General features: G+C 50.2%; 2 protein-coding genes across 11 annotated transcripts; one reads left to right on the top strand and one right to left on the bottom strand.

The window, feature by feature from the left end:
* The first annotated feature begins 620 nt into the window (after positions 1-620).
* On the top strand, positions 621-13951 carry LOC116236969 (omega-hydroxyceramide transacylase-like). 10 transcript variants are annotated; one of them, XR_016459845.1, is made up of 8 exons: positions 621-3813; positions 4261-4484; positions 4600-4665; positions 5013-5222; positions 5305-5365; positions 5742-5964; positions 11968-12147; positions 13798-13951. XR_016459845.1 is itself a non-coding variant. In XM_090124469.1 (8 exons), the coding sequence occupies exons 3-7, from the start codon at positions 4266-4268 to the stop codon at positions 5930-5932; spliced, it is 747 nt and encodes a 248-aa protein (XP_089980595.1). In that variant the 5' UTR covers positions 626-736; positions 3684-3813; positions 4261-4265; the 3' UTR covers positions 5933-5964; positions 8485-8637. The 10 variants fall into 10 exon arrangements, 8 of the variants coding, with proteins under 8 accessions (XP_031461719.2, XP_031461720.2, XP_089980592.1 ...); XR_016459844.1 differs by having other exon boundaries at positions 13705-13951; XM_090124469.1 differs by lacking the exons at positions 11968-12147; positions 13798-13951 and adding an exon at positions 8485-8637 and having other exon boundaries at positions 626-736; positions 3684-3813.
* On the bottom strand, positions 5977-14082 carry PNPLA1 (patatin like domain 1, omega-hydroxyceramide transacylase). Its single transcript, XM_090124471.1, has 8 exons — positions 13794-14082; positions 12049-12281; positions 10753-10818; positions 9530-9742; positions 8948-9008; positions 8730-8870; positions 8476-8575; positions 5977-8041 (listed from the first exon to the last, which is right to left on the bottom strand). The coding sequence occupies exons 1-8, from the start codon at positions 13993-13995 to the stop codon at positions 7927-7929; spliced, it is 1131 nt and encodes a 376-aa protein (XP_089980597.1). The 5' UTR covers positions 13996-14082; the 3' UTR covers positions 5977-7926.
* Positions 14083-14942: the final 860 nt, after the last annotated feature.

The following is a 14942-nucleotide window of genomic DNA, read 5'->3' as shown; positions in this document are numbered from 1 at the left end:
AAGACACAGCCAGAACAGCCTGGAACAGGCAAAATGCTTGGTTTTTATTATTTAGGTTTCTGAAGACCTAAAATATTTTGAATTCTCCCTACTGTTTCCATCCCCTCCCAGTGCAAAGCAGCTGGTGCCTCCCCTCACAGCTGTTATGCCATAACACCAGGATTGCTGCCAAGTGTTTGGGGGAGCCCTGAGATACACAGGCCCACTGACTGATGTTAATCAGCCCCTTCTGCCAGGTGAGCTCTCTTCTGAAAGCCCAGCTTCCCCACACACCCAAAGCCCATCTCAAGCCCTTGGCTGCCACAGAGAGCAGCTGGACGCTGCCTCCCGGCCTCCCTTCAACAACCTGGATTTTCTTCCCACAGGAATAACCCTAAAAACCTGATTCAGGCCTGCAAGCCTGCTCTGCCTTCATAGAAAACCACCACCACACACAGAAAGCAGCCGAGCACAGAGGAGCCCCTCCCCCCCCTCAGGCCCTGCAGCCCCTCAGCGCACCTGGGAGCCCCGAGACCAAACTGACCCCCCTCAAACTGCAGCAGAGCGTTTTATTTCCCCCGTTTCCACATCAGAACGCCGGATTCTGATTCATCCGCAACACGTACAGGCACAAAGCCGCGGAGGTGCTACATTTAACGCGTAACAGAAAGCGCGAACGCAACACAACCAACCCACCGCACAGCGCACAGCCCACTGAGCGCGCACTTCCTGCCCGGCCCTTTTATAGCCTCCGGAGGTGGGCGTGGCCACGTGCCCTCACTTCTGCCCTTTTCAAACGTGGCGGGCACGAGGAAAAGCCATCTTTGCGCATGCGCACATCGGGCAGAAAGGAGGGCGGGAAAACGGAAGGAGAGAGGTGGCGCTCGAGTGACGTCATCACGAGGCGGGGCGTGAGAAGATGGCGGCTTCCGGTCTGCCTGGGCCCGGAGTGCGGCCTCGTCTGTGCTGGGCCCGTCCCGCCCGCAGTGCTGAGCGGCGGCTTTTCTCCTCGGTCCGGTTGTGTTGCCGGCTCATGCGCTGCCGGTCTTGGCCGTGCTGGGGTCCTCATCCCTTGGGCCTGGCTCTGAGGTGCCCTCAGGGCTGCGGGTCACAGTGAGAGCCAGGCCGTGGTCACCTGGATCACGGGGAGCTGCGGCGTCCGCGTCTTTTTGCTTCTTCGGTAGTAAAAATAACGCCGTGTGCCCCAGTAAGATGCAACACCTGCGTAGAGGAGGCCTTGTCACAACAGAAGTCTGTTTGCCTGCACGCACTGCGCCCTTTGTCTGCAGCTGTGGGGCACGTGGAAAGGCTGTGGCTTTTGGACGTCAGGGGGAATTTATTTACAAAGAGAGTGGTGAGGTGCTGGAACAGCTGCACAGAGAGGTTGTGGATGCCCTGTCCCTGGAAGTGTTCAAGGCCAGGTTGGATGGGGCCCTGGGCAGCCTGGTCTAGCATTAAATGAGGAGATTGGTGGCCCTGCATGTGGCAGGGGGGTTGGAGATTCATGATCCTTGAGGTCCCTTCCAACCCTGGCCATTCTGTGATTTTGGTATGATTCACCTGGCCCAGCTGGTGACATCACACATGGTGACGTCACACATGGTGACATCATGCCACGTGCCTGGATGAGTGCTTGTCACATGAGCAGGGCAAGGGTTTCTGTGGCTGATGCTAAATATAGTATAGGCTGCGATTTTTTGTGTCGTGTTCCTGTTATAAGAAAAAAAAATAGTGTGAAATGGCACCTTCTGGGAGCTGCTGAAGTCACAGGAATTGCAATTTGTGAGGCAAGGTTCTAGGGTGGGTTATGAATCTCTTTTTTTTCCTTTTTTTCTGGCTGAATGTGAGCCAGAAGTGTGCCCAGCCAAGAAAGCCAAGGACATCCTGGTTGTATCAGCAGAAGTGCACCCAGCAGCAGCAGGAGGTGATCATCCCTCTGTACTCAGCCCTGGTGAGGCCACACATCAAATGCTCTGTTCACTTTGGGCCGCTCACTACAAGAGAGACACAGGACCTGAAGCAAGTCCAGACAATGAGCTGCAGAGGTTCTGTGAAAGGTTGTGTGCTGATGAAACACGAACTGACTGAGAGGTAGACAAGGTGCATGGGGTGAGCATGGCACAAATCACCACATTGGGAGAAACTGCCTTTTCCCCACACAGGCAGGCACAGAGCACCATCCCTGCTTTTCAACTCTAAGCACTATTTACTTCTTTCTACAAGACTGGATGAGAAGCTGAAACAAATAGATTTACAAACTTCCTCAGTAATGCAGAAATGCAATTGAGCAAAACATGGCCTGGGTAGCCTGATCTGTGCTTTTGGTTTGTGATTGGAGCAGCACAGTTGTCTAGCTGTGTATGGAAAGTAGTGCAGTAATAGGGCTGAACCCTGTGTTTGAAGCAATAGCAATATTGTTGCTTCTGCAAAACAAGAGTTCTTTTTCCCCTTTGTCCTAGAGTTGCAAATCACTTTTTCTTAATCTCAGGAACTTTCTTCATGTGGTTGACCAGTGGATTTCAAACTCTAAATCCCTCTTCCATCTAGTAAACAGCAGCATCTGGAATGGACTCTTCTTATTGCAGTTAACTTGTAGGGGCAACACTTAAGGGTAGATGGAAAATTATTTCCGTTGCATCTGTTCTCTTGACTACTCAAGGAATATATTTATTCCTATCATCCCAAGTTTTCCATCTTTCTTTGCTCTTTCCTCTTTGCAGCTCAACAGCGTGATCTGTGAAGCTCATGCAAGGTGTGTGCAAGCAGCTTAGTGGCTTGGCTGCTGGGTGGAGCTGGTCAGTGTTGCTGCTCCCATGTAAGCTTGGGGCTGGATTAGCAGTGTCACTGGTGCTCAGGCAAGAGTTCAGGGTTTAGTGGAGACAGCAGCCTTTAGCACCACATATCCAGCACAGCTGCCATGCTGACATGAGAGTACTTTGCAGCCCCTTTGTGTAGATCAGGGTTGCATCCAGACCCCCCAAAACTCACCCGGTTTTGTGAGCATACTCAAAACCCTGAAATTGTGAAACTGAGTGAACAACTTGGATTTTGATTTCTCTAATAGTCCAAATACCTTCTGCAGGTTCTCCACTCCCTAGGTCAGGGTTTGGTAACCTCTGACAAATGAGACAAACCAGTTTTAAACAGCATCTTGCAAGACACTTGTGTACAAGGGAGTATTGCTGCTTCTTACCCACCAATAGCCTGGAAACAAGTGGAACCCTGTGGCAGTGCTCATGCTGTTCATCAGCTCAGGGAAACAACTTTTCTCTCTGTTGTAATACGGGCTGCTCCCCCAACAGCAGTGAGATGTGCAGCCCTCCACACAGCCTGGGGCTTTCACCCAGGAGCTAAGTGCACGCCTTGCCTAGGAACGTATTGCAGTGTAGTCCATTTGTTTTCATGAGTAGCCTTAGGTATTAAAAGAGATCACACATCACATGCTCCTGCCATTGCTTTATTTTCATTGGACATTTAGGTTTGAGATCTGTGTCAAACAGAGAGATAAAATGCAGTGAGAGAGGCCAGAAACAGAAGCAGATTGGGAACAGCTAAGTGTTGGCTTGCTTCAGAAGAGACCTCCAAACCTGTCCTGTGCAGCTGCTTTCTTGTGCTTTGAGCTCTTGGTTTTAGCAGAAGTTATGAAGATAAAGGGAGATGAGAGATCTTTCTCTTTAATGTTCAGAGGCTGCAGTTTCCTGCAGGTTTATGAAGCTGGAGTGGTAAAAGCTTTGCAGGACTTGTCACCTGAGATATTGAAATCTGCATCCAAGATCTACGGGATATCTTCAGGATCGATTGTGGCTGCATTTGCAGCATGTGAGTGTGATATAGGTAAGGGTGTTCTGTGTATGGAAAGATCAAGCATCTAGGTGTGCCAGAGCTGCAAAAGATCTTTTTAAACTGATGTCCTTAATCAGTGGTTAATTCCTCTGAATTTTATTTTGTTGATTTCTCTAAGAGTGGAAAATGTGGATAAATTAACTGCACAGGTGTAGTTATGGAATAAGTCTCCATGTCTTATCAATTTAAATTAATGGTATCTCTACCTAATATAAGAAACAGAAGTGCCTAAGGAGACATTTTGGGTTTTTTATAGATTCCTAAAGCATGTAGGAAATAAAATATTGAATGCGGTCCTTGAAAATCTAAATCTGCCCTTGAGATCTTCAGCCCTGCTGAAAATGGTGGTTCTTTACCAGCCTGCTAAAATGTCCCTCTACCAGACAGAAATGCAGCTAAGAAAGTACATAACTAATAATTGCTTTGCTTTGGCTTTAGATGAGATGCAGCAGTACTTCTACAATGCTGGGAAACTCTTTTTCAGCACGCTCCTTACAGCTCGGGGAAAAGTCCTGCTTGCTGTAAAGGATGCCTTAAATAAATTTCTGCCTGCCAATGCCCACCAGCTGGCATCTGGGAAGCTGCACATCATCCTCACCCGCCTGCGTGATTGGAATTGCGTGACGGTTTCAGAGTTTGCTTCAAAGGAGGACATCATTCAGGTGAGAGCCTTCCAGGTGTGGGTCCCATCTCAGCAGCCACAGATGAGTCAGCACTCACAAGGGCAAGAGAGTTTTGCAACTTTGCCCTCCAGGTCACTCGCTGTCTTTCCCATAGGCCGTGATATGCAGTTGCTTCATCCCTCTGTGCTTTGGCTTTATCCCTCCTCTGTACCATGGGGTGGTGAGTATTCCTGAGGTCAGGAGAGCATGTCGTGGTTCAGGGTAAGGGCTCATCTCAGTGGCACTAGGTGTTTTTGTACCCCAAGTTGCTTGTGCTGTGTGCATACAGTGTCTGCAGAGGGAGGAACTGAACCTAGGTGCCCCACAGCCACAATGGGGAGGGAGGAGTTGGTGGGTGTAGACCTGGATTACATGGGGCAGTGCTGAGGGCTGCTCCCTGAGAGATTTCCCCAGCCCCAATCCTTCAGGCCTGTCTGGGACTGAGTTGGGAAGAAATTCCCTATGCACACATATGATACAGCTCATCTGAGAAGAGGAAAACTCAGGGTTCCTTGTTTTCTCTTCTAGTGTTATATTGATGGGGAATTCAGCATGTGGAAGACCAACTTCGTGTCCCAGACCACCATCACCGTGTCTGCTTTAGCTGGAGAATTTGACATCTGTCCCAGAGATTGCCCAGTTCCATTCTTCATTTTCCAAATAGTTGATTGGATTTTACGTATATCAGAACAAAACTTGTATCGCATGCAGTGTCTTTTCCAGTGTCCTTCAGCAAAAGTGAGCTGCTTCCTCAGGTACCCAGAGCCACGAGGCCCCTACAGCTGGCCCACTTGTCCTCACTGCCATCTCCCTCCTGCAGGTTTGTGAACAGCTTTATCACGATGGCTACCAGGATGCAGTCTCCTTCTTACACAGGTTGAGTAAGTGGTTGGGAATGAGGAGCAGGTAGGTCAGGCAATTCTCATTCCTGTTTTCTCCGTGACCAGCACTGAAGCTCCCTGTTCATCTGTTGTCCTCTAAAGGAAGGGCTTGCTGGGAATGTCAGAGCTTTCCAGGGAATGTATGTCTCAATGACCTGGACAACAGTGTAGCCTTGGTGCCTTGTATAATGTTTGATGCGTTACCCACAAAGCTGTGGTGTTTGGCAGCCCCTGACCCTAAAAACCCAATTAGGATGAGCTATAAACCGTGGTCCTCGGTCCCTTCATTTTCCAGTTCACCCTGCTCATGCCTTACATTGCCAGGAACCTGGTAGTTGATCCACAGACTGTGAGAACTGCCTTCTCTTCCCCCCAGATGCATTTGGTATAAAATACCTTCCTGAGGACTTTAAGCTTTCGTTGCACAAGGAATCGTGTCAGAAAGGTGAAGGGACCCTGCACAGGAAGCCAGGAACAGGAGTACCTTGCTCCAGAGCAACAGACTCTCAGGACATCGCCAAGGAGAACACAGCAAGTGTTTGTTCAGCAGATGAACTGGAGGAATAAGATATGCTCCATCTCCTGCAACCCTCAGAAAGGTACAGAGCCAATGCATTTTGCATCCCATCAATTTTCATTAACTGTGTGACCATTCCCAGTGCTCATAGGCTGTTGGGGTTTTTAAAGGCACCAGTAGGTGAAAATATCAGGAAAGAGAAGGATTCCCCTCTTGAATCAGTGGTGATTAGAGAAGCCCCATGCTGAGCTTACTATTTATGATGTTTGATGGCAGGTACACATTTCCCCTCCTCTTCCTAGCAGATTTCTGATAAAATCACCTGAACTCCCAGCTACCCACATTATCATTTCCTCACAGATGAAGCCACATCAGAGACACCCTTTAGAAACACAGCTCTTATCAGGAAGTGACTTATGTTGCAAGGTAATGACAGGCTCTGCCCACACACTGTTTGGTTAAGGGTGAGGGAAGGAGCAGTATGTCTCAATCTCTGAGGCTGGCTTTGCTGTGCCAGTCAAACCAAAGTTTCTACTTAGTTATTCCAGTGTGCAACCACACATGAATGCTTAAGTGCAAGAGAAGCGAGTTAGAGCTGCAGACAACCCTCTGGCTGATTCAGTTTTAAGCAAAATAAGGTAGGCTTAAATCGCAACCTTCTAGCTTTCTTAAATCTTGTGCAAAATAATGCTGAAAACTGGTGAGCTGTCAGCATTTCACATGGCCCCAGTTCATGTTTTAAAGAAAAAAAGAGCAACTTACAACGCAGCCTGCAGACAGCTACTGAGATGCACTGAAGAGCACACTGACAGAGCATCACCACCACAGGCTGGGCAACAACCCTCCTTATATTCCCAGAGACCACGTATGAATCCCATCACCCACCTTTAATGGAGCTATTTCAGGAGAAGAACAGGATCTACTGCAGCTGGTTTGGGTTGGGTGCAGCTGAGTTTTCCAGCTTGCCTTCCCAGGTTGTAAAAAGTTCCATGAGACGATTCAAAGATATGCCAGACTTTACCCATTTTCTCCTTTGTGCCATTAGCCCTAAGCTTGTGCAGAGGAGACAGCATCAGGTGTGCTTGCTTGAAAAGATGAGGGCTTAATAAAGTATAAGGCAGCTGATACATGCGCTGAGTCATGAAATAATTACATCTTAGCACAAGTTTCTGCAGCCTTGGAGCAGGAGAAGCGAAGATTCTTGTAATCAGCAAGTGGAGTGGCTAGGGAAAACAGTGGTTGGGCTGTATGTGCATGCAAGATGCCTGATCCCTCCTGCACAGACTGCAGCTTGGCTGCAGATGCAGTGCTTTTCCTTGGCCATCATGTTAAAGCAGGTCAGGCCTGGGTGGGGAGACTGCTGCAGTAGCACTAAAAACAAAATCAGCCCATTTCTCCAAGTGAAAAAAACACCCCCAAATAACTCCACGAGGACATCACCCATCCAACCATGTGAAAACATCTCCATTGTTGTCCACTGCTTCCTGGGATGGCAAAACTGTGTGGTGTTGGAGCACCCCAGGGCCCACCTGGGATGGTTACCTAAGGGAACAAGCAGGTGTGTCATTGAGTCAGGGAATCAGAAACCCCAGGGATGTTTGGACTTCAGTAGGGATAGCTGCCTGTGGAATAAAATCATTCTCTGCAAGTCCTGTTGCTAGTTGAGTGCAAGGTAATGTGGAGCAAGCTTTGGGTAGGCATGGCTGAGAGCTCTGTCTAGAAGGTTAAATGCCTTGAATGCTGAGAGTTTAGTGCCAAAACATCACTTGGTGGAGATTCCTCGTGTTCCACTAGGACGGAGGCCAGCATGTAATTGCTCTGGAATACATTGCTGTAGGGAGGTGGCACTAGGCTGGTTTGTAGCTTCTTGCAGATGTTACTGAATAAGTAACAAAACATTCCAGGAGGAAAAAAAAAAAGGCTCTTTAAAGGTGGAGTGTCGCAGATTTGGAATTTTTAGCCAAGCTCAGTATCAGTGGCTGATGGGTGAGAGCTCTCTTAGGGTTTCCCAGCTCTGTACCCTGCTTCTCCTCTGCTCCATATCTCACCTCCTGGCCCCAGCTCTCTTAGGCAAACCAGGCACCACTGTTTGGAGGAACTTCTGGAAGTGTTTTGCCATGGAGCTGATGTCTTCCAGCAGCCCCCACAGCTTCTCCAGTCTGCAAATGCAAAGTAAGAAAGTTTAAGGTCTGGTAACTGCAGCAAAAGGGGGAGAGTATTAACAGCAAATGTACACAGATTCAAGTGATCCTGTGCTAGTTTCACTTGCTCTCTAAGAGCTTGTCTTCAGGTCTGCAATGGAAGAGGCTGCTAAGCTTATCTTGCAAAGGCAGTAGGTGTGCATCGCCTTTTCTTGGTTCACAGTACAACAGGGACTCACAGCAACCTGCTCTGCCCCAGAGGCTGCTCTGGGTGTTTCCCATGAAGCTGCTGCCTGAAGGATGCTGCAGCCTGCTGCACGCCCCAGTGCTGCCTGTGGGATGCCAGTCTGCCCATTGCCAGCCTCACACTGTATCCCTTCAGCCTCTCACAGAAATCACAAGTGGATTATGCATCACTCTCAGCTTTGCTGCCTTTATCAAGATGTCCTTACCCCTTCCAGACAAACGCTGGCAGCTTGTATGGCTGCAGGAGGACCTTCGACAGCGGATCCTGCAGTCTAAACATCTGCTGCTTCTTCCACCGAGCCAGGTCTGCTCTCAGGAGGACAACACAAGAGTAAATAAAGACCCGTCATTAGAAATAACCCAATAAATGCAACAATTCCTCCTGTCCAGCCGCTCCTGCTGTATCCCTCGGTAGCCTCAGCCACCCTAAAACCCACAGTGAGTGCCCCAAGTTCTCTACCTGGGAGGAAGCGTGGTGCCAGGTACTGTGGGACACACTTGCCCAGACCGTTCAGCATCCTGTTGGGCTGTGGGAAGTCATTCTTCCCACACATGCTGGCAAAGCGGAAATTGCCATCGAAGTAGTTCACACCAAAGGCATCTGTGAGATACAGAAAGGTTGGCCACAAGTTGGGTCGTGTTTTTAGGCTGCCCTTTGGGTCTTGGGATAACACTTACTGTTCCTGCATAGGAAAAGGGCAGTGTCCTGGTACCCTTGGGAATAAATGTCGTTCAGGACCTGCAAAAAGAAACACTAGAGGTCACCGCAGAGCTCTCCATGCAAGGGAGAGGCAGATCTGCCCAAGGCTGTTTGGATGTGTGGGTTGGGATGGATGGTCTGGGAGCGCCGTCAACATCAGATGGTTTCCAGCTACAGAAGCACTGATCCCTTGTGGGTATTCAGAGCAGGATGAACTCTGTCCCACCCATCTGCCCAGCAAAAAATTAGAGTGGGGGCAGCCCCAGGGTCTGAGCCCTCCCCTTAAAACCTGGTGGCTTAATGGTGGAGGTCAGTATGAGCCCTAACACTGGGGAAGGCAGATCAAGCCCTAATTTAGAATAGAATAAAATAGAATCATTAAGGCTGGAAAAGGCCTCTAAGATCCCCAAGTCCAACCTCACCCCACCGTGCCCAATGAACACGTCCCTCAGTGCCACATTGGTTTTGAGTCCTTCCAGAGATGGTGACCCCCTCACCTCCCTGGACAGCTCATGCCAACACATTATCAAAGCAAAAGGAAGAGAGCCCAGCTGGCTTACCATGGTGCTGGGTGGAAACAGAGCATAGCTAATCCTGCACAGGTTTTCCACCGAAATCTGAATGCTGCCATTGAAGATCTGGAAGCAGTAGAAGATGGCAGGGCAGTCCCGTGGGCAGATGTCGAGCTCTCCCGTGAATGGGGACACAGTGATCACAGCTTCTTCCAGGCTGGAGACGGGCTGCAGGCCCGTGAATCCCCCATCAACATAACGCTGAGAGGGAAGTGCAGACAAAATTGGGTTTATGCATGGGCAGCATCAGCAGGAGGTGAGCAAGAAGCTGCAAGGATGTGACAGCCCCACATGGCCGTGCTTCCCACCCCTCGCTTTTCTCCCAGTCTCAGCCCGGTGCTGTAACACACAGTGGTTATTAAAACTGAAATATAATTAGTTCCATTCACAAGGCTTTGTAAAATTGTTTCAAGCAGTGTTGTATGAATTTCAAGTCCTGTGTTTCAGGTTGGGACTTGCTCTGCTCTTGGTGTGAGCTCCATCAGTAGAGTGCCCTCATCAGATAGCCACCTATAGAATCGCTCAGTGGACAAGGAAAACACCATTGGCTGTATTCTGAAAGGAAGCTGAATGTGCCACCTTGGTGGGATTTGAGGTTGCAAGCACTGCAGCAGATGTGTATGAAATACTGATGCACAGGAGCCTTGTGCAGCACTGTTGCTGAGCCCTGGCTCCTGTGGGCTGCAGGCTGTGCTCTGCAGACTGAGCGCAGCCGGAGAGCTGAGCTGGCACCTGCAAACCAGCACCACTGGATCATGATGTCCTGCTCAGACTGCATATAAAATACAAGATGCTGCTCTCTTCCTTCTCTTGGATGTAGCAAGGAGCCAGACTGCACGTGTTGCCTTCAGCGCAGCGCTTTGCAGAGTGGCAATGCACACGTGGCTGGGGAAGGATCCTCCCACGAACTTTTAGTATTTCAGCCATGCAAGCCTGTGCCTGAGTGAATGAGGACATCGCCTGTGCTGCAGACAGATCCAGCTTGGAGACAGCCATGGGAAGGCTCTGCCATGGGCAAAGCAGCAGAGGGCTCTCCAGGTGGCTGTTCACCCAGCTATAATGGGATGAAGAGGTGCTAAAAGGCTTTATCATCCTCCATTAACCAAAGAAGGTGTCTGGACACCTATATCCCTCCCTGCTCCTGGGGACATGAGGATTAAGCCCAGGAACCTGCTGCTCCAAGGGTACGTTTTATTGGGAGTATCACTCACCACACCTCGGTAGGATGGAGGGATGAACCCGCAGTAGATAGGAAGGAAGCAGCTGCAGAGGAGAGCCTGGGGGAGGAGAAAGATGGCAGAAGTCAGTGTTCCTGTCAAAGCTGTGCTGAGCGCAGGCTGCTCTGCAGGGTGCCTACACCTTCAGGCATGACAGATGTCTGAGCCAGGCTCCGTCCCTCCTGGTGTGTGTGGCTGTGTTGAGAAGAAAGGTTTCAAGAAGGACAAAACATCCAGTTTCAACAAAGCTTCTCTGGGTAGGGGCACAGCACTTCATTTTTGTTGTATGGCTGCCAGCACTGTCAGAGCTGGACATCCATATGTCACTGTAAAACACAGCTGCTGCTAAAAGGTGAAACTTGGAGGTTATTTTTTAAAAAAAACCAAGACATCCTCACAATGCATTTTCATTCTGTGGGGGTTTTGCAAAGGCAAAGCCACCCTGCTGGGCACAGAACCATTTCTCACCCATCTCATCAGCCGAGAATGAGCATTCAGGGCTGTGGGTTCAGCCAGGACGGTTTCGTGGACTGAGCTCTGTGATTTAGGGATTCCTGCCCCCAATTTGGGTGTTAATCAGCAATCTGGGGTTTGGTAGCGAGGCCACTTTGCCTGAGCCTTTCGTCCCAGAGAAGTGCTGAATGAGGAAAAATTGCTGCCAACAGGATTTGATCAAGGAAAGACCTATCTAAGAAGCAGAGAGGACTTGTTGGTATTGCCACTCTTTGCAAAGGGCCATTGCTGCTCACAGACAGCCAACACACCAACATTGGCTTCTTGAGCCTGGGAACAAACCTGCTCTGGACCTCATAGCATCTCCCTTCCTCCTGGTGGAGGTGATGGTAGTGGGACCACAACTCCAAGAGACCTTCCTGACCCCCTGAGGAAATGGCACAGTTAAGGTTATAGAATCATAGAATGGTTTGAGTTGCAAGGGACCTTAAAGGCCATCCTGCCCCACTCCCTGCAGTGCACAGGGACACCCACAGATCCAGCAGTGCTCTGAGCCCCTTCCCCTGACCTTGAGGGTCTGCAGGGTTGGGACATCACCACCTCTCTGGGCAACCTGTGCATTGCCTCACTGCCCCTATTGTACGAAACTCCTTCCTTATGTCCAATTTAAATCTCCTCTCTTTTAGTCTGAAGCCATTTCCCTTTGTCCCATACAGCTGAACAGTCTGCCCCCTTCTTTCTTACACCCCTCTTTAGAGCATCATCAATGCTTCCATGCCTCCGCTCCAGTGGATGGGTAGAAGTCTTCCTATGGACACCAAGGGATGATCCCTTTACCTGAATGAGCTCCTCCTTCGAGCTGAACTCAGACACCATGACGTTCTGGCCGTCCACCACCCGTGTCAGTGAGATGTGCAGCCGCCCAGATGCCATCTGGTAGGAATCCTCTGGGAGCCTGCACTGCAGCACGTCCCTGATGTTGGCCAGCAAGCTGCACTTGGGGGACAGGGGACCCAGCAGTGTTTTCCGGACTTCCCTTGCGTTTGCATAGAACACTTCTTTCAGGTCATCTGACAGGGGTGGGAAAAGAGACAGACATGGTCAACATCGCTGCCGCCCTACGAGTTGTATTTTCAGTCCTGTTAACATGCTCACAGTTCTTGTGGATCTGCACACGGTGCTATTCTAATGGAAAATGTAATCCCTATAACGTCTTCAAAGGTCCAGGGACTTCCCTGGGGTGAGGTCCCCTCTCGTCTGAGCACCCACTGACCTCCTGGCAGCATTAATGGGCATTATGGGTGTCTGCACATCCTGGGAGCTGGATTAAAGGAGCAGAACTGCCCAGCCCCAGTGGGGATCATGGGCTTGAAATAATGGGGAACAGAGGATCAGTACAGCCCAGAGCCACACTGTGTGCAGAAACAGGGAGGATGCATGGGGGAATAGCCATCCTCAGGCGGTTATAGCGTGGCTTTGGAAAGCTTTTCCATCTCCCTCATTCTACAAAGAGCCCTCCTGCTCCCTGGGGTCCCTGAGACTCCACAGCAGCTTTTGTAGGGGCAGACAGGCTGTGTCCTGAGGGCAACCGGAGCAGCGCGGGTATTAAGAGGGGTTATCACTGTTTGAGCGGATGTTCGGGCCACGTGGAGCGATGATTAATGCTTGGTGGGTTCATTCAGGGACCTCGGCCAAAAGAGCCACAGACAGCCCAGACATTGCTGGGCTGGAGATGGGACAGAGTCTGCACGTGAGGTCACTGCAGCATCCCTGCTTTGGGGAGAGTGCAGCCATCCCGTGTCCCATCTCCAACCCCTCCCACAGCCTCAAGAATCAGAGGGGAAAGCACTGAGCGCTGATTTTTGGTGAGCTCATCTGGGCAGAAAGGGCAGCACATCACCTGTTGCTTTGTCTGAATATATTTGCCAATGCTCTAAATTATTTTGCTAGAGCTGAATGGCTCCAGCATCCAGTGGATGTTCCAAGTGTTGGGCATTCACTCCTTACTTTCTCCTTCAGTATTTTGACCCCAAAACAATCCTCCATCCGCATCACTTGGGTCAGTCTTCAAAGCCAAGCCTTATGCACACTTATTTGCACGTGGTAGCATGTGGTTGTTTAGGCAGATTAGTTGCTCTGAATTGATTCTACATTATTGCTGAAGGGGTTTATTTCTGCAGCACTCACTCAGCTGCTGCTCACAGCCCCTTAGAGCTGTGGGTGCTGATCCATGGGAACGGGGGGCTATGCACCCTGCCCACCTCACTGTGCTTTGTGCCACATCTCAGCACAGCCCAGAGCTGGAAGCAAGGGGGAGGAGGTTCTCCTTCTGCAGGATGTGCCAATAGGACAGACAGGTATGTCCAGATTTGCCCACACGATATTGCCTGACCATCTGAGATAAGGCTCAGACAGCAATGACTGCCTTATTCAGAGGACACCACCCAAAATTGCACCAGAAGTGACATCACCTGCACATTTATGTCTTATCAGGGATACGAACTGCTCTGGTAACACATCCCAGCGCCCCACCAGCACAAAGCCATTGCCAACCCCCAGCCCATCCTCTCCCATCTCCTTACCCAGGCTGATGCCACACACCACGGCGGCGGCGATGAGCGACCCGGCAGACGATCCATACACTTTGCAGGCAGATTTGAGCAGCTCGGGGGCCAACTCCAGGAGAGACTGAACCACCCCAATCTGATACAGCACGAGGAACCCACTGCCCGAAAAGGAAAGCGAGAAAGGGGTGCCTGGAGCACGCAGCTCCTTTGCAGCCATCTCCAGGACAAGCGTCCACCTCGATGCCTTCCTCACCTGGCAGAGCTCAGGCTCTTATCTCCAAGTACATCCCTGCTGATGGTGGAATCCAGAATTTTTTCCTTCTTTTTTATGGCAGTGCCAGAGGTGTGGACATTCGCCAGCTATTTTAGTTGCTGCCTGTGCTAAAAGCAGTTCTCCCCTTATCTAAACAGTCCGTGTAATCCTTGAGCATGGGCAGCTCGGCAGCTCAGGGCTGGATGGAGGATTCCCTTTCACATGCAGTGATCCCACAGCCGCACAGCACCCGGTGCAGATGGATCCCACACCGCTGTGCTCCCATCTTCAGTGCAGCCACACAACTCTTCCCTTCGCTTCACGCTTCCTTCATCAAGGGTGTTTTCCTAAATAGGATTCGCCTTCAATCCTGGCTTAGGTGCAGCTCAGCACTGGGTGAGTAAAGGCTTGTATAAGGCACTTAAAGCCAGAGGGTGTTACACAAGGGGTGGATGCGGGGCGTTGTGCAGAGCACCGCTGGGTTTGGAAATAGTGCTGGCAATTGCTCCCTGTTGGAGCCTTTGGATATTCTTTGGAGAAAAGCAACACAAGGGGACGGATCTGCTTTCCTCTCCCCTGGGCTCTGCTCTTTTCAGGGCTCTGCACTCCCTGCATCCCAGTGCCCTGCAGTGCTGCTGCCTCTGGGCTGCTCATTACAGCTAGGATAGACGGAGCACATTCTGAGTGTCATTTCAGCCTTCATAACCTAACGCTGCTGCCCACACAGAGAGAATAAATAATGCCATTTTAAATGGATTGATTAAATATTACTAAATACTGTGCTGCTGTGGGTTTATCTTGGATGTTGCAAACCCTGCAGGAAGGCAGGCAAATGGTGACATGGGGAGACGCACGGTGAGTTCAAGAAGACTCACAGCATGGAAAAGAAGAACCCCTTGTTGAACCAGGAC

Source organism: Phasianus colchicus, chromosome 25, assembly GCF_987193195.1.
Source record: "Phasianus colchicus chromosome 25, bPhaCol1.hap1.1, whole genome shotgun sequence".
Lineage (NCBI taxonomy): Eukaryota > Metazoa > Chordata > Aves > Galliformes > Phasianidae > Phasianus > Phasianus colchicus.
Note: the sequence above shows the minus strand (reverse complement) of the source record. Positions and strands in the feature narration are given on the sequence as shown.